The 24,517-nt window shown below is 46.9% G+C and overlaps 1 protein-coding gene across 1 annotated transcript in view; it reads right to left on the bottom strand.

The window, feature by feature from the left end:
* Positions 1-23,991, bottom strand: part of DHH (desert hedgehog signaling molecule) — a 95,663-nt gene extending 71,672 nt beyond the window's left edge. The window contains exon 1 of the mRNA XM_068267677.1: positions 23,096-23,991. Coding sequence (XP_068123778.1) covers positions 23,096-23,395 — 300 coding nt within the window. The 5' untranslated portion in view covers positions 23,396-23,991. The remainder of the gene's footprint in view (positions 1-23,095) is intronic.
* Between the last annotated feature and the right edge of the window lie 526 nt (positions 23,992-24,517).

Raw genomic sequence — 24,517 nt, 5'->3', positions numbered from 1 at the left:
GGAGGAGGAAGAGTCGTGTGGGGAAAAGGAGTTAGACTCAGATGATGAGGAAGGTGTTTTTTTTTTTTTGGAGGAGGAGGAAGCGGCAGAAGAACAACCGCAGCAGGCGTTGCAGGGGCTTGTGCTGCTCAACGTTCCCGTGGTATTGTTTGTGGCTGGGTGGAGGAGGAGAACTTACCTGACGTCACTGAGGAAGAGCAAGAAGAGATAGAAAGTATGTCTGGATCCCTCACCTTGGCCCTTCCGGATCCACCCTCCACCAACGCCTCGACCGGCAGGTAGCCGACTACCTGGCCTTAAGTGTGGATGTAGACACTGTGAGCAGCGATGAACCCTTGGACTACTGGGTGCACAGGCTTGACCTGTGGCCAGAGCTGTCACAATTTGCCATCCAACTTCTGTCTTGCCCTGCCTCAAGCGTCCTGTCAGAAAGGACCTTCAGCACAGCTGGAGGCATTGTCACTGAGAAGAGAAGTCGCCTAAGTCACAAAAGTGTTCAGTACCTCAACTTTATCAAAATTAACCCTCCTGGCGGTCTAATGTTTTCCGCCAGGAGGAAGTGCAGCATCTTTTTTTTTAAATCATGTACATGATAGCCGCTGCTCAGCGGCATCCCCTGCCCGCTTCAATCGCCTTCGGGATCTCAGATCAGGAAATCCCGTTCAAAGAACGGGATTTCCTGGAGGGCTTCCCCCGTCGCCATGGCGTGACGTCTTTGGGAATCCCGATCCACCCCAGTGCTGCCTGGCACTGATTGGCCAGGCAGCGCACGGGGTCTGGGGGGGGCGGTGCGGCAGAGCAGATAGCGGCGATCGAGCGCGGGATGGCGGCGATTGGTGTGCTGACGCAGCTAGCAAAGTGCTAGCTGCGTTCAGCAAAAAAAAAAAGCAAATCGGCCCAGCAGGGCCTGAGAAAACCTCCTGCGCGGCTTATATCGCCAGGAAGGTTAATGAGGCATGGATCCCGGAGGACTACTGCCCGCCCGAAGACTAAGTCAGTCCCACACACAGCATCTCTTCCTGCACGCCGTATGACTGGCTGCCTGCCCCAAGACTAAGTCGCTCCTCACACAGCATCTCTGCCTGCAGGCCACTTGACTACCTTCTCCGCCACCACCAACAAGGTCCTGGACACCAGGCGGATTCCTGAATTTTTAAGGCCACTGCTTCATTGTGGACAGGCCAAATTCGATCAGCTGGACAGTCACTGTTGTTCTGTCATTGAGCTACCTCAGCCCGGCGACCATATGGGCTTGAAAACCGCCATCGCCTGCACTCTCGCCATGGTGAGCACCAGTCCAGCGCGGCCGTCACTACACAAACAGCTGTTTGCGGTGCGTTACACGGTGAGTTTGGTCTGTCAGTGTGAAGCAGTACTCTAATTACACTACCTGATTGATGTATACACATGCAAGATGTTTTAAAGCACTTTAGGCCTGCAATTTTACATTGCAATGTGATTTCTGCCCTTAAAACGCTGCTGTGCGTCAAATCCAGATTTTTCCCCGGGACTTTTGCCGTCTATCCCACTCATCCATGCAAAAACTCAGATGTTAGACCCCTTGAAACATCTTTTCCATCACTTTACTGGCCAGAATTAACGTTTCTAGTTTTCAAAGTTTGCATCCCCATTGAAGTCTATCGTGGTTCGCGATAGTTCGCGCAAACTGAACTTTTGCGGAAGTTCGCGTTCGAGGTTCTCGTACCGAAAATCGGAGGTTTGAGCCATCTCTAATCAAACCCTTAAACTGTACCAAAGGCAAAGCTAAGGGTAAAAAAACAGATACTTATATAAGGGTAAAAAACAGATACTTGGATCCAGCAGAGGCTTTCCACGTCTTCCTGGCCCCCACCATTGCTGCGTGTGGACCCCCAAAAGAAATCCAACAGGAGCTTGTCAGATTTCTGATCACAGCCATACTGCACAGGAAGCCGGAGCCACTTGTGCTGCTGCTCAGGCAGGCAGAGGAGCACAGTCACGATCTTCAGGAGGTGTCCTGGCCAGCCCTGGTAGGACCTAGGAGAACATGGGAAGTATCTGCAGGATCCAGAGGCTTCCCTCTTCTAAGGTAGATACTATTTTTTTTACCCCTAGCTTCGCCTTGGTTACACTATAATATTCCCTACATGTGCATACAGTACCATGCATTTTACACTGTACATACAGCATGGAATGGGCAAATTAAATGATGTGAGATGAAAGTAGTCTACTAGTCAGTATTTTATGGCAGGTGGTCACTGTGAGCTGAGTTTTAGGCCTGTGGATGTATAGCCTATGTGTTATGGCTCATACTCTCCTCATACAAGGGAATATGGCCACACAATAGCAGCCTTTAGCTGTGTGGAGGTCACTGCCTTATGCAAGGAGTGTACAACCCCGATGCCTCATACCCTGAGCGGATTTCCTGGTCACGGCTGGCTGAGGATTATATACAGAACCCAGCACCGCTCACTAGTGACGTGACTAGCACATTCCCGAACGGATCATGGTCAACCTTGATCCTATTTAAACCAGAAGCTTGGGACTGAGGAGGGGAGATCTGGATGATGGGGGGGGGGGGGGGGGGGGGGGGTTATAAGGACAAGGGAGGTAAAGGTATGGTTTGCTGAACGCAAGCATTATTTCTAATGTTAGGCTGAGTGCATTGTTTTCCATAGGAGATGAATCAGACTTGTGGGTGTACATCAATTTCAAAGTATAACACAGTAATAAGATCTCAGAAATGTTTAATTCTGTTTTTATTACTGCGCTGTCAAAATAACACACACAGCAGCTGAATGAACAATGGTGTATTAAAATGAACAATGATACAGTGTATTTCATTTTCCATGGCAACAAAGAACATTACAATCAGCAATGTATGCAGCAAATATATCAAACACATTATAGCTATTACTGCAATCACATGCAGGCATGCTCAGCAAAACTATTCTACAAAATCCATGATAACCTGAGGGTGCGGGGAGACACTTTTCAGGAAAACTACATATGGTCAATACGTGGTGCGCCCACCGATGGGTACCAAGGCATATATATGTACGCCCCTCTCAGGTTTAACGAAGAGAAAATTGTTCAATAATGCCGGACCATCTCAGATCGCAGATGACATTGTTTATGTGAGAAAACGCGGAAAAGCCGCCGCGTGTGCTGACAGCAAGGCGGCTAATTCCGCGTCCAGCACGGCGGTTTGCACGCAGAAGCATGCGTCTGGTCTGGGAATGAACGCGGAAAAGCCGCCGCATGTACTGATAGCGGGGCGTCTGGTTCCGTGTCCAGTGCGGCGGTTTGCACGCAGCAGCATGCGGCTGGTGTGGCTGGGTCTGTTAGTTCACACAGATTCAGGAATACGCGCGCTGAGAGGCAGAACTTTTATGATGGCCAAGGGGGGATCAGCTGACCAGGCTGGTCAGCTGACCTCAGAGCTAGTGGCTATTGGTTTATCACTTAGGGGTGACGCCAGAGAGTGCTACTCTATATATAGTTACGGCTGGACACTCACAAGTTGTCTGCCGGTGTGAACACTACGTGGAAGCACTCAGACCTTAGTCAGATCCAACAGTGTGTTTGAACCAGGAGGACCTGGGAATTCACACTGAGCCAGATTACTACTGTTTTATTATTGTTTTATACTTCAGACTAGTTCCAGGGTGTAGAGACCACGGACCTCACACCCAAGACTAGGGAACTTGTGTTATCATTCTGTTATACTTCAGACTAGTTCCAGGGTGTAGAGACCACGGACCTCACACCCAAGATTAGGGAACTTGTGTTATCATTCTGTTATACTTCAGACTAGTTCCAGGGTGTAGAGACCGCGGACCTCACACCTAAGAATAGGCATTGTTTGATATCTGTTATGACCTATTGCTTTCCTGACTATCCCTCCGCTCGCTGATTCGGTACCACGCATATCTGATTATCTGTTGCCAACCCTGCCTGTCTTGGATACCGAACCAGCCTTCTGTCTTTGTACTTTATTTGTCCGTGTGTTGCCGACCTGGCTTGCCCGACCTCGAGAGCTATCTCTCTCCTTTAGGAGATAGTCTCCAGATCAGTTAGTGACATCCACTTTCAGGTGTCACTCACTCACTGGTCCTTCCTACCTTCAGCCTGAGACTCCACCCCTTGGAAGATCTCAGGCTGCTGGAAGGTTCTCGTGCTTCTCTAAGAGCAGTGTTGCCCACACTGCCAAGGATCACCTGCTCATCAGGTGGATTACTCAAAGTTAATACTGTTGCAGCAAACACTCACGATATATACAGGTGTCCAGAGGTTAGCACTATATCTGTATTATTGGTGATTCTGCAGATCATCAATAATCAGGTATATATCTGTATTCTTGGTGATACTGCAGATCACCAATGATCAGATTCTCTCAGTGTGCTGACACCGATCGTTACAGTTTATAGCAGAAAATGGATCACTATGGGGTCCTGCAGACAAAGTAGTTCAGGGTGGGGTTGTTGTGGTGCTATTAAAGAATTAGATATATAGGTGAAAGACAGTGAATAACACTGCATGTGTGACAAAGAAAAAAACAGGGACACCGAGAGCCCAATACAGTGTAGTAAATACTGGTATTTGGTGAAGAATTGAAAAGGTAAGGATATTTATACTCAAACCAGGGTTACCGCTTAGGCAACCACTGCCTATGCAGCAGGGAAGAATAAACCTGTTCCCACTCAGGAGTAAGAAGTCGCTCTCTGCAGATAGGAAAAAAGGATGTAGATATCACCCCTCCACCAGGGATGTTCTTGAACAATAAGCGAGAGAACACAGGCGCCAAAAGGATAAAATAAGCGAAAACTTTTAAAATCAAGGAGTAACAGTGGTGGACTTACCTACTCCAAAGGACATAAAGACAAACGTGTTTACATTTAACAATTTAAATTTATTGATACACTCCTCGGTTGTAACGCATTTCGCAGGTGTGACCCCGCTTCATCAGAGTCAGACAGTCAGGTGGGAGTATATAACAAAAAGCCGTCCAGGTCTGTGCCAAGCTCCTCCGAAATGGAAATGGAGGCGCTTGGTGCAATCAGCTGTTTTCTGCAATACTGTATGCTGTAATGCTTAGTGAATTGAGGTACTTGTGTAGTTGTATAATTAAATAATAGCCAAAACTCCGTACTACAAATGATTAACAGTAGTGGGCTACTTTACTTCAGCACCAGGCACAGGAAAACCCGGAAGGTGAGTGCTGGATAGGTTTAATCGTTACCATACGCATAAAGGGCCTAATCCAATTTAGTTTTCCTCCTACGTTCTCTCCTAGGAGATCATTTTCACCTTCTGTTTAAAATGACTTTTCAGCACTCTGTAAAAGAAAAAGTACTCACAAGTAGGTGCAGAGATGGGACAAGGTCCTCCAGCACCCAAGGCTGAGACACCAAAATACGCACCTCCATACCTCCTACAACAGCCGTCACACTGATTGCTATTAGACTAAGAGGTGCCCCAGGGCCCCCAAACCCCACCAACACCCTAATCACTGCCCTGTTTCCCCTTTTCTCATTTCTCTCTGTTTCAAACACAATAGGTGAATGATAGCTGAGTGAGTAGTGCGCCCCCTCCTACACTACACCCTGAGGCTGGTGCCTCTCTTGCCTCTGCCTTGGCCCAGCCCTGAGTAGGTGAAAAAGTACTGTCAAAATCATTCCGAGTATTTTCTTGCTTGCTGGTGGCTTAAAAGGCATTTTATTGATAAGAAGTAAAAATATCACCTTGGAGAAAAAGTGAATTGGATCAGGCCCACAGTGTTAGGAGGTGTGGTAGGATCTGAAGAAAGTAGAAGCCGGCACCATCAATATGTATTAAAGCTATTTAGTTTATTAAAGACACTTAGACATATTGCAAACAGCAAACAGTGCAATGTTTCGGAGGAGAACCTCCTTTATGAAGCTATGTCAGTGTCTAAAGGATAATGCAACATCACAGGCTTTACATATCCACAAGACTTGTTGGCAAACCTAGTCAATGTGTCTTCTGTCAACCAGCTGATACAAACAAGAATGCTTGGTTTGCTTATATGGAGGGGATAATGGTGGTGAGAGGGCAGCAGAGTAGGTATTGCTTATCTGAAGGAGGAACAATGACAGACAAATATCACTGACAGTGGTCATCCAGGAACTGCTGTCCTCTGGTGAGATAAACATTAAATCTTTATCTAATCAAGATGAATGTCACCTTATGTCAAGGGTTTCCTCATGCTAGGTACACACAATACAATTTTCTGACAGATTCACTGTCAGACGGACTATTTCCAACAGGTCCAATCTGATTTACGATTGATTTTACGATTGATTTTCTGTTCACTTCTATGGAAAATCGATCAGAAATCAGATCGGAACTGTTGGAAATAGTCAGTATTAATCAGAAAATTGTATTGTGTGTACCTAGCATTAGGGCTAATCTGCAATGTTTTCCCGCATGCGATTTTGAGCGGCATGATTCAGACAGCATGCTACAGTTTACCGAAGCACGCATCCGGATCCATACAAAGATTTCCATACACATCAATTTTCCCCTTTCAATTCCCAGCAGATTTGCTTTGATCACTCTGATTGAATCTGCTAGGAATCTAATCGATTAATAAAAAATGTTTGATTGATTGACATTCAATCTATTCTGACCAAAAATAAATCCCAAGTATGGATCAGACAGGATGAAAGATCTAGGAAGATCAAGGGCAGGGCAGTAACAGTGGTCGATCAATGGCCCATAGCATTGAACAGTGCAGTATCTGCTGTTTGGTCAACTTTCAATAGATTGTCTGTTTGCCCCCCCCCCCTTCCTTTCCCAAAGGACATCTGAACTGAAAGGTAAATGGAGGCTGTCATAATTATTTCCTTTAAACAATACCAGTTGCCTTGCAGCCCTGCTGATGTATTTGGCAGCAGTAGTGTCTGAATCGCTCAAGGATCAAGCTTGCAGCTAATCTTGTCAGATTTTACAATAATGTCAGTAACAACTGATCTGCTGCATGCTTGTTCAGGGGCTGTGGCTAAATGTATTAGAGGCAGTGGATCAGCAGGATGCCAAGCAACTAGTATTACTTAAAAGGAAATAAATGTGTCAGTCTCCATATCCCTCTCACTTCAGTTTTCCTTTAAAGGAGTCATCAAGCAAGTAATAGTACGCAGAGAACTACTCACCCGGGGGTTCCTCCATGTCCCTTGCTGCATCTCCACTCTCCGCCACTGGCTCCCGATCCCTAGCGGTGCCTCGCCACGAGTCTTCTACTCAGCCTGCGTGAACGGCGCTGTCAATCACCTCCACGTGATCCGGAGCGTAGTGCACATGTGCATAACTACTGCTTCTGCGCAGTCCGCTCCGGACCACGTGGAGGCGATTGACAGCGGCAGAGAGCACAGCTGCGTCTAGGGACATAGCGGCTGCCAGGGGCTGGCGGAAGTCCCGGGTAAGTAGTTCTCTGGATACTATTACTTGCTTGATGACTCCTTTAAGGTGCATCAGAGGGAGGGATGGTTTGTGGTTGGAGGCCCTCCCCAGCTCTGGGCCCCTCATACAGTTGGCTTTTCCCTGCCAAAAGCTACACCTCCTGTTTACATTCAGAATCATAAACAAAGAAAGGGATGTCCCGCTACACCGTTGTAGGGTAAAAAGATCTCTCCGACTTTATTGAACACATCAGCAAAAACACAGACAAAGGCTCACGCGTATCGGAGCTCTACATGGCTCCTTAATTATAGCTATGATTAGGGAGCCATGTAGAGCTCCGAATACGCGTGAGCCTTTGTCTGTGTTTTTGCTGATGTGTTCAATAAAGTCGGAGAGATCTTTTTACCCTACAACGGTGTAGCGGGACATCCCTTTCTTTGTTGCTGCTGCTGGATGCTCTGAGTCCTAGGCTCCTGTTGGCTGCATTGGTGGTTGCAGCGATCCACCCTACTTTTATTCAGAATCATAACTGTGAAAATTACACAAAATGGGCTTGATTCACTAACCAGTGCTAACTCAGTTAGCACGTGTTAAGGCTTTGCTGCGCGCCGTTCGCGTGATAAGCTGTGACTTTGCGTGCTAAGTCTCCTTAGCATGTGAAGTCATTGTTTAACATGCTAGTGTGCATGCAAAGCGTTGCACGCAAAACCTTTCGGAAACGTTACACGCGTGAACTCTTACATGCATATTAGCGTGTGAAGTGGCAGTTTGCACGTGCTAAGGGGCTTTTCACTGGCGTGCTAACACTTAGCATGCTTTAGTGAATCAAGCCCAATGTCATAAAACCAAAACTACCCATTACGATCTACACTAATCCTAGGTAAGGCACACAGCTTAGCTTTTGATGTGTTTGAGGGGCATAAGATGACTTATGCACCCAAATATAGTTATGCTTTAATGTAAATTGATAGCTTCAAAAATGAAACTCCCATGCAATAGACATGTTTTCAGGTAAAAAATCTCTACCATCTCCACCCATTAGTTTGGATCATCCCACCCTATCCCCAGAGATGGAACCAAAATATACAGAGACGGGTGGTGATGAGTGGAGAGTCTGTCCCAGCACACACCTCTTGCCCTGTTCAAAGTACATAGTACATATTTGCAAAAAAGTCATAATACAGGACCTTTTTTTAGTCTTTACCTCAAAATAGCGGTCTTGTGACTTGTACACAGATTTTCTGCTTACTCTTGACAATGTCTTCAGCTCTCTCCCTGCCATTTTTATTTGTCTAAATCAACAACTCATTATGATTGCAATGAAGAATACCACCAACTTTGCGGTTAATGGCAAAGCCCCCATATTTGCTATAATCACCAACTTTGCTGGGTATGTTAACCTCCTGAGCGATAATCCCGAGCTGAGCTCGGGGTATATCGCGCAGGAAGATTTCTCAGGCCCTGGTGGGCCGATTTGCATAATTTTTTTTTGTTACACGCAGCTAGCACTTTGCTAGCTGCGTGTAACTTCCGATCGCCGCCGATCCACCGCTACCCGCCGTGCCGCGCAGCCCCCCCCCCTCCCCGACCCCTTGCGCAGCCTGGCCAATCAGTGCCAGGCAGCGCTGAGGGGTGGATCGGAACTCCCTCTGACGTCACGACGTCCATGACGTCGGTGACGTCATCCCGCCCCGTCGCCATGGCGACCGGGGAAGCCCAGCAGGAAATCCCGTTCTGAACGGGATTTCCTGCTTACTCTGATCGTCGAAGGCGATCGGAGTGGGTGGGGGGATGCCGCTGCGCTGCGGCTATCATGTAGCGAGCCCTGGGCTCGCTACATGATTTAAAAAATAAAAAATTTAAAAAAAATAGTGCTGCGCCACCTCCTGGGCGATATATTTGTATCGCCCAGAGGGTTAAGTAGAATAGTGGGAACAAGTATGTTGGTACGACTGACCAAAAGGAAACCAGGAAACCCTGGCAGGAAATCCACCACTGTTTCTGAGGATATATGTAAATTGTCAATTCTGTTGGGTAAATACATTGGCTATCATTCATAAAGCTTTCCTGCATGCGGTAATGCTGAAAACAGCTCACTTTACCGACCACTTAGCAAAATGTCCATTCATAAAAGCTGTTACCGCATGAAAAGTTGACATTCCCGAGCAGAGCGTTAAAGTGAATGTTTACCGTTTCAAAAAAGAAAAAGTCAGATACTCACCTAAGGAGAGGGAAGGCTCGGTCCTAATGAGCCTTCCCTCTCCTCTCCCAGTGCCCGGTGCCGCGCAGGATCCCCCCTGCCAGTTCGGTCAAATACTGCCACTTCCGCATGCCGAAGGGAGCTTTCGGAAGCCTTCGGGAGCACTCGGGCTCCCGAAGACGGGCCGCTCCATACTACGCATGCGCGAGCGCCCTCTATGACGCACTCGCACGTACGTAGTATGGAGCGGCCCGTCTTCGGAAGCTCGAGTGCTCCTGAAGACCTCCGAAGTCCCTGCGGCGGCGGACGCGAACGGGGGAGCCAGCGCAGCACCGAGGGCACCGGGAGAGGAGAGGGAAGGCTCATTAGGACCGAGCCTTCCCTCTTCTTAGGTGAGTATCTGACTTTTTTTTTTTATAGCGGTACCCATTGGCTTTAAATTACCGCCTTGTGCGAGAACTGTAGTGAGAGGTATATGGAGGCTGCCTTATTGATTTTCTTTTAAGCAATACCAGTTACCAGGCAGGCCTGCTGAGCTATCTGCCTGCAGAATCACACCAGAAACAAGCATGCAACTAATCTTGTCAGATCTGACAAAAATGTCAGCAACACCTGATCTGCTGCATGCTTGTTCAGGGTCTAGGGCTAAAAGTATTAGAGGCAGAGGATCAGCAGGGCTGCCAGGCAACTGGTATTGCTTAAAGAGAATCTGAAGCGAGTTTAAAACTTGCTTTTCACCTTATATTCAACAGGGGCATGTTTGCCCCTGCTAAAACGCCGCTATCCCGCGGCAGAACCCCCCAAATCCCCTCTGTGGTGTCCGGGGAGCGCTTCCTGCTTGAGGCAGGGCTAATGGCCGCAGCCCTGCCTCTCAGCGCGTCTATCTGCGCTGATCGCCGCCTCTCCCCGCCCCTCTCAGTCTTCCTTCACTGAGAGGGGTGGGGGAGAGGCGGAGATCCGCCGCTGATAGACGCGCATGGAGGCAGAGCTACAGCCGAAAGCTCTGCCTCCATGAGTAGCAAAATCTACGACCAAGTTGGTTGTGGATTTTGCAAGGGGGGATTTGTGGGGTAAAGAGCCCTCGTTCTGCCGCAGGATGGCGGCGTTTTAGCAGGGGCAAACATGCCCCTGTTAAATATAAGGTAAAAAGCGAGTTTTAATCTCGCTTCAGAGTCTCTTTAAAAGGAAATCAATATGGCAGCCTCCATATTCCTCTCACTACAGTTCTCCTTTAATGGAGACAAACCACCCAGGTAGCAGCAGTGAGAGCAGAACAAAAAAGGCATCCCAGAATACCCAGGCTGTGTTTTTTAACCTCTTGAGTACCTGTTTTCAGATATATTTCACATCAGAAAACCTGCATGTGTAACATTTCTTGAAATTCTTCTAAGCTGCGGCAATTAAATAGATTGTTTAAAAAGACTATTAGACAGATTTAGAGCAGATTCAGGGCAAACAGAGGCAGTTTAAAAAAAAAAGCACATTTAAAGGGATGCTGGGGCTGCCTCTTTTATTGTAAGGCTGTCTCTGCACTGAGAAAATGTATCAACTCAGGCAGCTTCTCATGTTATGCCAGCCTACCGCCAGCCTAGTTCGGGAAATCACTGCACTGCTATCGCAACTGTAAACATTTTTTAAGAAGTTTAATAAAGCATTTATACTTACCTGAGGCTTCCTTTAGCCTCGTTTAGGCCATTGGCTCCCTCGCTGTCCTCCCAGGCTGCTTTGCATTTATACTTACCTGAGGCTTCCTTTAGCCTCGTTTAGGCCATTGGCTCCCTCGCTGTCCTCCCAGGCTGCTTTGATCATCCACTGGCCGGTCCGTCTCTTTCTCAAGTCACCGCCAGTCCCACAGTACTGCACAAGCATGCGTCCCCATCACGCAGTACTACTACAGAACTACTACAGAACGCTCTAGGTGGTGGAAGCGCGACAGGGGTGCATGGCCGAGCCAGGCATGCGCAGTGAAGCACGACTGAGCCGCCTGGAGGGAGTGACCTGGGTAGACAGCAGACTATCAGAGCAGCCCAGGAGGATAGCGAGGGAGTCAACAGCCTAAAGGGGGCTGTAGGAAGTCCCAGGTAAGTATAAATGCTTTATTAAATTTCATCTCAGGTACACCTTAACCCGCATCATTGAAATTTAGTTCTTTCAAAAATGACAAGTTCTTTTTCAAAAACATTTTTCTCTTGTTCCCACTTTTCTCATTAACATATCTAGCAAATTTGGTGGTTGTGGCATAGTTTTGCTATTAACCATCAGGACCATTGACTTCAATGCAATCCAAGAAAGTGTTTTGGCAAAAACTTGCGGTATCACACAAAGCGCTCACTATGCTACTCTGATATGGCGTGTTAACTTTGATAAGGTGTGATATCTTTGGTAAGGTGTGATATTTGAGTTATTACGGTTTAGTGAATCAAGCCCAAAGTTTGAGGAAATTCTTTAGAGACTGCCAGAAGTGTTCTCGCTCATCCCTGCTAATCAGCTTCACATTTGTACAGTGCACATCTGTGCTTTATGCAATAAATACACTGAAAGTACCTATCTGGCAGGCAGCACAGCAAGAGCAAATGTGAAGTGGTTGGCCAGAGCATAGCCCAGAGTATCTTAGCACTTCTGCTCTGATTTTTCTTGCACTGGTATTGATAAGTTTGTCCCATTAAAACTGCAGTAAGCATGCGTCTCACGTGCATGAAATACAGGAGCGAGGAAACATGTTCTAAAGGATAAATACCATTGTGCATTGAGCACCAAGCGAAAAAATACTTACAGTGGTAATGACGATAGTAAAACACTGGTAAATGTTACCGATATTTTACTACAGCTAAATCTAACCCTACTCTCACACACAGAACCCTCCCTCCTCCGATGCCTAGCCTTAAAATCACCCTTCCTGGTCCCTCACCCTAAAACCCCCCTTCCTGACACCTAATGCTAAAACCCCCCTTCCTGATGCCGAACCCTAAAACCCCCCTTCCTGACACCTAATCCTAAAACCCCCCTTCCTGACACCTAACCCTTAACCCCCTTCCTGACACCTAATCCTAAAACCCCCCTTCTTGACACCTAACCCTAAAACCCCCTTTTCTGATGCCGAACCCTAAAACCACCCTTCCTGACACCTAGTCCTAAAACCCCCTTTCCTGACCCCTAACCCTAAGACCCCCTTCCTGATGCCTAACCCTAAAACTCCTCCTTTCCTGATGCCTAACCCTAAAACTCCCCCTTTCCTGAAGCCTAATCCTAAAACTTCCCCTTCCTGATGCCTAACAATAAAACTTCCCCTTTTCTGACGCCTAATGCTAAAACCCCCCTTCCCGATGTCTAACCCTAAAACCCCCCTTCCTGACCCCTAACCCCATATCCCCTCTTCCTGATGCTTAACCATAAACCCCCCTTCCTGACAACTAACCCTAAAACCCCCCTTCCTGACACCTAATCCTAAAACCCCCCTTCCTGACACCTTATCCTAAAACCCCCCTTCCTGACACCTAATCCTAAAACCCCCCTTTCTGATGCCGAACCCTAAAACCCACCCTTCCTGACACCTAACCCCCCCCCCCTTCCTGACACCTAACCCTAAACCCCCTTCCTGACACCTAATCCTAAAACCCCCCTTCCTGACCCCTAACCTCATATCCCCCCTTCCTGATGCTTAACCCTAAAACCCCCCTTCCTGACACCTAACCCCCCCCCTTCCAGACCCCTAATCCTAAAACCCCCTTTTCTTACACCTAACCCTCAAATCCCCCTTCCTGACACCTAATCCTAAAACACCCCTTTCTGACGCCTATTCCTAAAACACCCCTTTGTGACACCTAACCCTAAAAACCCCTTCATAACCTTATAATGTTCAAAACAATACATTTTAAAATGATAATTGCCAAAAGCAAAACAAATTTAAACACTATAACTTTCTAATTTTCAAAATGAAAAAAATGTCAAAAAACTATAATGTTGTAATATTCTCAAAACGATAAACATTTCAAAAACGATGACATTTTAATTTTCAAAACAATATTTATCAGGCACCCAAATTTCTGCTTTCAGCACCCAATAGCCGATATTTGCATTAGTGCCTATGGCAGTGCTGAAATCGTCCATTATCCACGGGAGCCTAGATTTCCTGCACCTCCTCCTTACTCCAGCCATCTCTCCTGTGTTGTGTTAGGGCCTAACTGAGCACACTTGCATGCTTCTGTGCATTTTTCCATAACACATCAATGTTAAAGACTGATATGCATTGCTGAAAAATGCACAGAAGTGCCAAGCTACAGTCATGCCGCCAGTGTGGGCATTTCTGGGCCAGTCTAGAGAGGTGAAGGCAGGATCAAGCTCCTTCACAATGAGGTTACCTAAACCCAAACACCAGAGGTAAATATATCAAACCTGATCATTCAAAAACAATATAGGCAAGAGACCAAATGGGCCCATTTCCAATTATTTTAATACAGAGCTGTGTGTAGCACTCTGCAACACCTTCTTGCAGCCACTGCCCATGGTGTGACACTAAGTGAAAAATGCATTCAGACACTTTTTCAGCACAGCTCCATCCTATTCAAGTAAATGCACCATATACAATGGTGGCCAGCAGCAGGTCGGTGTGCATTACTCAGCATAGCAACAGAGTGTGTCACGTGCTGTAGCCTAGCAACATGTCTCAACATCATTCTGCCCATAACTGTCACCAGTTGGGGGCCCGTTGCAAGTTTTACATGGGGCCCCAAGCACTCTATTGATATGACGACCCAAACCTACCAAGGAAAGTTTCAGAGTTAGAAAGGTGTAATCAGAATAAGGAAACAGCCAGTTAATGATTACTACTATTCAATGCACATATAGAGGTGTTCCTTACCAGCATAGTACCAATGAAAAGCTAATAAGATGCATGAAAGAGGGCCCCTAATGATAATTAGATGGAACTTCTGATTCAGTAACACAAGTGCAGATATACAAAATCAAACTGCCATTTGTTATGGACATTGGATTGGCGGTAATATTCTTCAATAACAATTACAGTTATACAGTTGTCTATTCTGATTCTGATGAGAGAGATGGAAAATGTAGTTCTATTTAAAAAGATTGTTTTAAAACTTTAAAATGAATGAATTTCCAATTGACTGCACACTGGCAACAAATGTATGGGACAAGGTGAGGCCCACTGCTGGATTACATACCCATAGCTTCCAACTGGCAATTCCTCTTTGGGAACTAAATCCCTCTTTCTTATGGTTATGTTTAACAGATTCACATGAATTCAGTGCAGCTAGGTTTGGTCCAGATTCCAAATACCCGTGATATATGCCTAGTGCCTACACTTCAGTAGTTGGAGTTTGCAATGCAGTCTTCAGTGGTGTTATCACTGTTTCTCCACCCTCAATCAGTAATCCTTAACTAAAGCCCTTATAAAAAAGGCCCTTCCTAATGCCTGACCTTAACCTTCCCCCAATCATTATTTGCTTCTGATGATTAACTTTAACTAACAGTAATATTGAATGCAAACCTTCCACTACCCTACCCCCTGGCCCTCAACATCTACACCTAATTCCAGATCCGTATTCACATCTCTAGAGTGTATAGGCTCAGAAGCAGAGCCAGATCATCCACAAGGCAGTTGCCTAGGGCCTAGGGAAAGTCTAGGGGTCTAGTGCAGTGATAGGCAAACTTGGCCCTCCAGCTGTTAAGAAACTACAAGTCCCACAATGCATTGCGGGAGTCTGACAGCCACAGTCATGATTCATAAAGGCAAATGCATTGTGGGACTTGTAGTTCCTTAACAGCTGGAGAGCCAAGTTTGCCTATCACTGGGCTAGTGGGAGCTGGTCCTCTTAGAAATCCAGCAGTGGGCAAAAACTGCTATCTTGCCTAGGGCCTCATTTCATCCTAATCCTTTTCTGCTCAGAAGCCCTGGTGTGCTAAACTGCCCACTCCTCTAAATGAGAAGGATAGATAAGTCCAACTGAAGCCTCATACACACGCTAGATGGTTCTTGGCTAAAGAGACCTGATATGCTGTTTCTACCAAGTATGTAGCATGTGTACTGCAGCCCGGTTGTGCGTATGCACCTAAAGACATTCAGACTGCTGAAGTCTGCAAGAATCTTGTTAGGGAAATGACATACAGGAGGATACTGTAGTAGTAGACAAGACAAGGGATTTGGAAGTGTGTATTAATTCTATAGTCTCTGTGGATAGGACAGGGCCAATACAATCTCTAGTAACATACTAACATACTGGTAATGGCATAGCTACAAAACCAATGCAATTGTAAAGATCCTGATTGCCGGTCAGAACCATCTTGGGCAAGCATACGGTTCCCCACCTTACCCCGCCCACTGAAAACCACTCCATTGTGTGCTGTGCCGTTGTCACTCCTCACACCTCCATAGCAACACAATGTGTTGTAGCCTTATGACATACATGTCAAAAAAATCTGGCCCTCAGAGCCATTAAATTTGGCCCTCAAGTGGTTTCTCCACTTTGCATTATGTTTGGCCCACTCTAGACCACCAGGGAAGCTATATTAGAGGTGAAACCCTAGAACACCTGTGAAAACATATGGGGGAGGGAGGGGGGAAGCACTAAACACCAGAGAACTGTATAGGGGAGGGAGGAGGGCCACCTGGGAATTTTATAAGGTAGGAAGGTGGCTAGTAGACAGTTGAGGTTGGCCCGCGACTAGGTCCCAGTGTACAATTTCGGCCCATTTTGTATTTGAGTTTGACACCCCTACCTAATAATGAGTCTGTAAAGCACTCGATCCTGAACTGTCACCTGGGGAATTAAGTTCCTATCCATATAGGTGACAGCAGGGTCGGACTGGGACACTGGGGGCCCACCAAAGAAATTTCAACCTGGAGCTTACACATCCCATGATTGCGGTGAAAAAAGGAAGGTGGGCGTGGTCATAATGTATTATGGACAGGGCCAAATATACATGATCTTAGCAGCATTGTAATTCAGAGACACTGCTGCCCAGCAAAACTTTGCATAGAGTCCCCTTCTTCAATATAAAGTAATGTCCTACTTTGCAGAGGTTGCGACCGCAGAGGTTGCAGAGGTTGCGACCACATCAGGGCCCTCGGGCCAAAGGGGCCCCGAAGGTCCCTCCCTCAACTACAGTATTACCTCTCTATAGGTCTTTTGCTCATAATAATCACTTCTATAGATACTTTGAACTGTGGTAATCATTAACAAGCTGTTCCCCATCCTCTTCTTGCACCTCTGACACTGTAGTTGAAATTGGCAGGTTTTGGTGCGTCGTATCAATTGTTATGTATTGAGTGCTTGGGGGGCCCCATTGGAAAATTTGCATCGAGGCCTACAGCTCCTTAGCTACGCCACTGCTCTCAGCATGAGTGATTACAGCACTGAGAACAGAATTTTTGTGCTGCAGGCAGCAATTAGAGCTCTGTCAGACAAGGAGGGGGGGGGGGGGGGGCACCAGAGACCTGGAGGGGGGGGGGCCCAGCGAGGGAAAAAACTGTACTACTGTGGCCCAGTCCGACCCTGGGTGACAGTCATTGTGCGTGTGTGTGTACCTTAAGGCCTTAGACTTTTGTTGACTCTAAACTATTATTAGTTTGGCTTATAGTCTGAAATATGCGAAGGTGCAGGACAGAGAAGTACCAATTTTTTTATTTTCTTGCGGTTAAACTCAGTGAGTTTTTTTCAACCATGAGTATTTTGACCAATCGCTGTAATGTCAGCTATACTGTCCTCCCCACTTTACAGATCAGTACACGCAGCTCACCTGAGTCTAGTCACATAAGATGTTGAGCAGACTGCCAATCAAAATCTTCATGAGCAATATCAGGAATCCTTGGGGCAATAAAGGTCTAATTTCAGTATAGCCGCTTAGGAGAAGGGAACACACTATACTGGTCCCAGGGCTGGATTACTGGAAAGGCCATGAAGGTCCTGACCTTGGCTAGCTGTTGTTCAGGGGACTTGGAAGAGGTTTGCTGCATATGGAGAAGGATGGAAAAGGAGGCTGCAAATCTTCAAAATTGATTTTACCATGTCTATTTACATTAAGCCACACCCACTTCATCAACCAGTCATGTCCCCGTTTCCTATGCCCAAAACTTGTGAGATATACATACATGTAGGTTAAAGCAAAACTCCACCCACGACTTATACTTCTGCCTAGGACAGAGTGTAAAAGGGTTAAGCCCTTGAATGAGAGAATTTCACCATGGTTGCACAAGCAGCAATAAAAACCTGATAAACATTATAGGTGATTCACTCAATCACTGGTATGTCAGAGGTAACAATAATCCCTCTAAAGGCAGGCATATATGTATCAGTTCTGCTGCACATTGGTGTAGGAATCACTATCTGATCAATTTACTCGGAAAGGGGCTAACTGACTTGGTGTAGTGGGCTGTGATCGACCCATGTATGGCTACTAGCTTAACAAGGAAATAGACAGAAAAACAAACATGAAAGTGTTTATAATCTATCCCCAGTATATTCAAAACCAACAAAATAAAAAGTTTGGGCAATTGGCAGCTGAACTATTTTATTGACTAAGGCCAAATTGGCTGTAGTGTTTGGTAGGAATATTAGATTGCGGGCCGCCTTGTGGAACAGTGTGTGATGTGGATTCTGCAAAGTGCTGGGATATGCATTGGTACAATATAAATAAAGGACATAAATTAATCAATTACTCCCAATATGGCTTCCTCCCCAATACTGGTAGAAAGAGAAACTACCCACCCTTAATAACTATTGCCCATTTAGGCTAGGTCCACACTAGGCACGGTTGCAGGACGGACGCTGCAGTCCGGGATCAGGGGAAGTACCACCAGACTTCAAACTGATCCGTTTTCATAAAAAGTTCATCAGTTTTGCATCAGTTTCCGTTCAGTTTTTTAGCCCAAAACACGGACAGAAAACGTCTCTGTCATTAGGAATTGTACAAGTAGATGTGGGATCGCACACCATTGGCGAGGTGCTGGACCCTAAGCGATACAACAGAAAATCCAAAAAGGTCCGCACACTCTGGGAATCAAATTCCAGCCTTTTATTCAGCCCATGTGACACAATTCCATTCCATTACACCAACGAATCATTTCGGGGCCCCGTAGGGTCCCCTTTGTCAAGGCAGTACAGACAGAATGGTAACAGTGTTCCAAGAAAACCATACACCTTATAAGCAGTCATGTGGTCACAGACCACTCCCCCATCAAATTCAAAAAACTCAATTAGCATATGTAAACATACCAAACATTGCACAAAACGCAGACCTTGTGGTACACAAATTGCAGCAAAAGCAATCAGTCTATGGCACAAACAGTGTTACTTCACATGCCTGCAAAATTGCAGATGTAATCTTACCCCACTTCTGCCTATGTGGACAGTATTGGCACCGGTGGCCCCAGTAGCGCGCAAAGGGCGGAACTCCCGCCTCTCCCAAGGTACAATCTCGCTGGGCGTATGTCCGTGACAGGCTCAGGAGAGGTAAAACTCTCCGAGCCCTCCGTGACCAGTCCCCGCCTACAAACGCGCGAGAACCTCCGCGATTCGCGGATCCCCCAGGCTACAACCAATAAATGGGCTAGTTCCCACTCACCGTCACACCCGTCACCATGGCGACGCCATAACGCCGCAAGCGCTCGGTGGTGATGGCTGCGCTTGCGGCGTTATGGCGTCCACATGACTGCTTATAAGGTGTATGGTTTTCTTTGAACACTGTTACCATTCTGTCTGTACTGCCTTGACAAAGGGGACCCCACGGGGCCCCGAAACGATTCGTTGGTGTAATGGAATGGAATTGTGTCACATGGGCTGAATAAAAGGCTGGAATTTGATTCCCGGAGTGTGCGGACCTTTTTGGATTTTCTGTCATTAGGAAGGTAGTGGGAGGATTTTTTGGGCCAATAAAAAAGTTCAGGCTATCCGTTTTTTCATCCGTTTTTGGTGCTATTTTGCCTGTGGAGATGGAGTTGCGTTTTCCCATTGCTTTTCACTACCCCTGCGTGTTTCAGGGTCCGTTGCGTGAAAATGCAGCAGACCCGGACCTTCCATTCAGGTTTTGAGAACGGGTCCTTGCAAACGCAGACGGATCAGTTTTTTTCTTGGGTGAGGACGGCTGCTATTTTTAACATTAGTATCCGGGACTCAGTTTTTCATCAGGGCTGAAAACCGCAGAGGGAAACGTCCGCTAAAAACGCAATAGTACGCATTTTTGATACGCGTCCATAGACTTTCATTGCGTCCGTTTCTATGCGTGACACACAGAACTGCGTGCAGCAATGTGGATGAGAAACGTATGTGTCTCATACGCATACATGTGAACGAGGCCATTAGAAAACATTAATAGCCGTTTCTATGCGGAAAGTCTGCCTGTACACGTTCTGGAAAAACGGCTAGGAACGCACATAGTCTGAACAGGCCCTTAGGCTGGTTTCACATTGAATATTGGCGGTAGCTGTGGGCCACACCGCCAAAAATAGGCCTTTGGATATTCCCATGTTAGCACGCAGTAATCCCCATCTGGCAGCAGGCCAAGCAGGAAGTGGTGCTCCTGTTGGAGAATCGATGACATGCACGGATGCATACTGTTAAAATACGATTCGCGCATGCGCGACGTTTAAAACTGCGGTGGCCGGTTAAAAAAAAACGCATCTTGCCATAGACTTAGAAGACTTCTGGTCAACAGCCTGCCACAGTAGGATCCACACAGTCACGTTGGCATGCGCTCGTGTTAGATAGGGTACTTCTGGCACAGCACACTGTGGGAAATGTGAACTCCTCATAGACTTTCATTGCCCTAGCGCTAGGCTGAGGTAAAATGCTGCACCGTGCCAGTCAGAAAGCTCCTTAGGTCCCTTTCCCACTCATGCATTGCTAATCATGTCTTCGGCAACTCAGTGTATATGATACGCAAGTACATCAGGAGTGCATAGACTAAACTGTCTGATGTTTCCAACCATGCATTTCACTTCAGCGCAGTACCGCAATGCATGGTTGCGTGCAATTTCACACAAGAGCAGTGCCATTCAATTCATTATAAATGAATGGGGTCTGCACCACATGGGAGAGAATCACAGAACAATATAAGTGATGTGCGTTGCTATGGCCACTTGCATTGCACACAGTCCGCAAGTGGGGTAGGGGCCTTATGGCTGCACTATAAGCATCCCACAGCAGTAATTGTGTGTGTAAATAGGGCTGCGGTGTGCCCCTGCAACCCACAAAAGTCACAGAATTCTGGGTAGTGTGTGTCTGGGCTTGGCCCATTCCCATACCAGACAGCCAATGCCTTGCTCCTATCCACCATCTGACAGGCCAAGTCACATGGGGTGTGGGGGGACTATTGCCTAATGCCAATCCAAATCCTGATTTTCAGACACCCACAAGGTTCTATAGAGCCCCATTTTGGAAACCACCGCTGCTATTAGCTATCAGGGTCTGCAAAGAAAACATTTTTTCTCTTCTTAAGGTGTTTAAGGCTACGTTCACAGTGGAGCGTTGCGGTGCTTAGGTACAGCTGCATTATAACGCAGAACGTTACACTGCAATGCAAAAGCATTGCGGCATTCACAGTGCTGCCATTGCAGTGCAGTCTGACGGAGTTCAGTATCTCAACCGCATAATGCCCACGTTATCAGTGCAGTGAAGCATACTTTCATTGACTGTATGCTTTACTGCATGTGATTCAATATGCGGATAACATGCGGTGCCACTTTCCAGATCCATTATATTCCTGACGTTACAGGAAACGCATCGCAACTCTCATTGTGAACCTAGCCTTAAATTATAGCTGGAAGGAGTGGAAATGAATGAGAACCTCAGCCTGTGTTGCCAATGAGCAGAATTCTCCTCATGTTCTGTCCCAGTAGCAGGTGTTGCAGGAGTTAATATACCCTCACAAGCTTTCTGTTCCTCACCTCTCCTCCTTGTCCCAGAACAGAAAGTGTTATTGGCATTGTCAGCACTAACAACCTACAGGGATGTTTTTACATTTTTCCACTCTTTCCAAGCTAAAATAAAAGTACTATTTTCAGTAAAAAAAAAGCTGAAAAGTTTTGACTACCATCAAATTGTAGGTTCCTGTCACAGTTCATGGTTTAATAAATGGGTAAAATTACAGCTTTTAACAGTACTAATCACCAGTGGTGTAAGTAAGGAGCTAGCGCCCCAGTGCAAGTTTTACATGGGGCTCCAAGCACTGTATTGAAAGGAAGCTCCAAAAACCTACCAAGGACAGCTGCAGTGTCAGAAAGGTGTAATGAGAGTAAGGAAACAGTTTTTTTAAGGATTGCTAGTATTAAAAATGCACACCTAGATGTGTTCATCACTGGCATAGCAGCAATGAAAAGCTTGTAAGCACTGAGCAGGGCCAGTTCTAGACTTTTTGCTGTCTGAGGCAAACTTGTGAGGATGCGCCCTCACCTTCCCCCCCCCCCCCCCCCCCCCCCCAAATTGCACAGCACCCAACAATTTTCACCGCACGTTATAGCTGCGGTGAGCCCCCCAAAAAACATCCTCAGTATAGGTAGGTAGCCAGGTGCCCCCAGTATTGGTAGGTAGGTACAGTTGCCCCCAGTATAGGTTGGCCAGGTACAGTTGCCCCCAGTATAGGTTGGCCAGGCACTCTCTTCACTTCCTGTTTCTGCCTCGAGCTGGCCCAGACTTCTGCCACCTGAGGAAGTCACCTCACTTGGCATCATGGGCGGACTGAGCCTGCTTATAAGATGGATGGAGGGCCCCTAATTGGCCCCTCCGGTCCAGGGGCCCCAGTGTGGTCACAACCTCTGCAACCCTATTGCTACGCCACTGCTAATGACCTATATAGGAAGATACTAAACTGGTCAGTTGTCAATGGTCATCGACTGAAAAATCATAATTTCAACTTCTTTTTCTGCCAACTGTCGGATTATTTGATGAATACACATAGGGCAATAATCAACTCCATGTAATAAAAAAACACTGCACCTTCTAATCACAGCTACTCTGCTATGTGTGCTGCAGCTATGCTCTCATCCAAGAAGTGCTGTATGTTCTCAACTGCTATCATAACTTCTAACTTTGCCAGTGATTGATCACATTGTTACCTGACTGCAGCAATATAACACTTTTTTTTTGAAGCAGAAACAACAGAGGAGGAGGACACTATATATATATATATATATAGATATATATATATATATATATATATATATATATATATAGATATATTTTTTTTTTTCCCCTTTCAGAGCAATAATAGATTGAATGCAAAGGGCTGGCATAATCCTCTAAAACTTATAAATGCATGTATCCTGAGTCCTACAAAATGTATTTTTTATTTTATTTAATTTTCATCTTCCTACTAAGATAAAAAACGACCATAATAACAGTGCAAAGAGGCGTTCAGCTGATGGTCAGCGGTGGCACAGTGATGCCAGCCGCAAGCATGGGCACAGTGGTGCCAGCAGCAGGCATGGGCACAGTGGTGCCAGCAGCAGGCACTGGCACAGTGATGCCAGCAGTGAGCACCCACCTCTGTCATGACCCGGTCTGCCATGGTGTTCTCCTCATCCTTGAAGATGATGTCCGGGTTGTAGTTGAGGACCAGCTCTCGGAAGCGCTCCGAGTCTCTGCGGATCTTGCCCTCCGACTTGCCGCTTGCCCCTAGGGTCTGCTCGGGCACGGCGGGCACAAACTGTTTATAGCGGAGGGGCACCAGCTTGCGCGGGTACTTGCGCCGACCCACCGGACCCCGGCCAGGTCCACAGCACTGCACCGGGACCAGAAGGAGCCACAAGCAGGCAACCAGCACCAATATCCGGGCCGCTGGCATCTCCCGTGCGGTCACTGCATGTCGGGCATCCCCGGGTGGCACCGCCCTGGGGGGTCGCCTACTCCAGCCTGCTCCTGGGTGTGACAGAGGGTGAGCAATATCCAGACACAGGTAGTCCCCTGCTATAGCGAGAGATGCCAGGCTCCCGGCAGTGCCAGTAGCACCTGCGTGTACCACCTGCCCCAGCTGAGCCACTGCCACCACCCTATCACATCGGTGCAGCTGACACCTGCTGTACAGGTGAGTTATCCAGTAACACCGCAGCTCATTGATCTGTGTGATCAGCAGGTAAAGGATTGCCCAGTGAAGTTCATATTCCAGAGTGTGAGAAGGTTAGGTTGGCAGCTGCAGAGTGGAAGTCCCTGGGCAGCCTGTGATGGTGTCTTGTAGAGCTCAGGGGAAGGTGAGTATACAGGTGAGAGAGTCCAGGCACCCCGATCTCCTGCTATGTCACCGAGTTCTGCACTCTGATTACTGTCCCGTCCACTGTACACAGGCACCTGTCATATCCTGCCAGCACTGTGCACTGCCTCTCCTCTGGGTGCCCCCTGTCACCCTCTGCTGCTCTATTCCATCTCCCGGACTTTCTTTCAGCACCGGCTATTTGCCTCTCCCCGGCCATCGTCAGCTTGATATAGGGACAAGGACAGTGCGCGTTCACAGCACCCACCCCCGGGCACGCCCCTGTGTGCGCGCACCCGCCTCCTCTATGCACTATACTAGAGAATACTAACAACTGAGTCTGTCCTCAAGTACTGAGTTCAGGTGTGCAGTGGTCACTTCACTGGTGTTATGATCCCCTCTGTGCTGGTAATCTAAAGATAACCCACTGGACCACTGATGTTACAACCCAACTCCACCAAGAATATTTTAAATTTAGTTCTTAAAGTGTGGAAATAGAATGAGACTTTCATTTCTTTGTGCATACCTCCCAACTTTTTGAGATGAGAAAGAGGGACACTTAAGCCACGCCCCTGCCACACCCCTGATCACGCCTCCGTCACACCCCTAGTCACTCATACCATAAAGATTTCATAAGAAAAATATGTTGTTTTATAATTCAAACCACACTGGTCCTTTCTATCCTGGTTAATTTTCCTTAATATTAACATTTTAAAATTA

The sequence above is a fragment of the Hyperolius riggenbachi genome, chromosome 2 (genome assembly GCF_040937935.1).
Source record: "Hyperolius riggenbachi isolate aHypRig1 chromosome 2, aHypRig1.pri, whole genome shotgun sequence".
Lineage (NCBI taxonomy): Eukaryota > Metazoa > Chordata > Amphibia > Anura > Hyperoliidae > Hyperolius > Hyperolius riggenbachi.
The sequence above is the reverse complement of the archived record's forward strand: the minus strand, read 5'-3'. Positions and strand labels throughout refer to the sequence as shown.